Source organism: Corvus brachyrhynchos, unplaced genomic scaffold, assembly GCF_000691975.1.
Source record: "Corvus brachyrhynchos isolate BGI_N302 unplaced genomic scaffold, ASM69197v1 scaffold193, whole genome shotgun sequence".
NCBI lineage: Eukaryota > Metazoa > Chordata > Aves > Passeriformes > Corvidae > Corvus > Corvus brachyrhynchos.
This window is the reverse complement of record NW_008237087.1, coordinates 682,011-682,443: the sequence shown is the minus strand read 5'-3', so window position 1 is coordinate 682,443 and position 433 is coordinate 682,011. Positions and strand designations below refer to the sequence as shown.

Genomic DNA, 433 nt, shown 5'->3' with positions numbered 1-433 from the left:
AGGTGGGCCAGGGACTTGCAGGACGCCATCAGCTGCTGCTGCTTCTTCAGCGCCACGGCCTTCTGGGCCACTGCGGGGACCCTGAGTCAGGAGGGCCGGACCCCCAACCTGCCCGGCCACAGCCTGGATACCCACACCTGGACGTGGTCCCCACCCTCATCCCACCTGGACACTGTCCTCATCCCAGCTGGGCATGGTCCCTGTCCCAGGGGATGGTAGGGTGGCCTGGACATAGTCCCTGTCTCACCTAGACGTGGCCCTGTGCCATCTGGCCACCATTCCCCTCGACCCAGACATGATCCCACGCTGGCCACCATCCCTGTCTGACCAGGTCACCAGCCCCCTCCCACTGTGCCCATTCCCCCCTGGCCACCGTCCCTATCCCACCTGGCCACGGTCCCCACCACACACCGGTCCCTGTCCCCGTCACACC

At 66.7% G+C, this 433-nt stretch overlaps 1 protein-coding gene across 1 annotated transcript in view; it reads right to left on the bottom strand.

Moving 5' to 3' along the window:
* AGAP2 (ArfGAP with GTPase domain, ankyrin repeat and PH domain 2) overlaps positions 1-433 on the bottom strand; it is a gene marked incomplete at its 5' end in the record, with an annotated part of 8,580 nt that overhangs the window by 4,966 nt on the left and 3,181 nt on the right. Inside the window, 2 exons of the mRNA XM_017728685.1 lie at positions 9-81; positions 166-200. Coding sequence (XP_017584174.1) covers positions 9-81; positions 166-200 — 108 coding nt within the window. The remainder of the gene's footprint in view (positions 1-8; positions 82-165; positions 201-433) is intronic.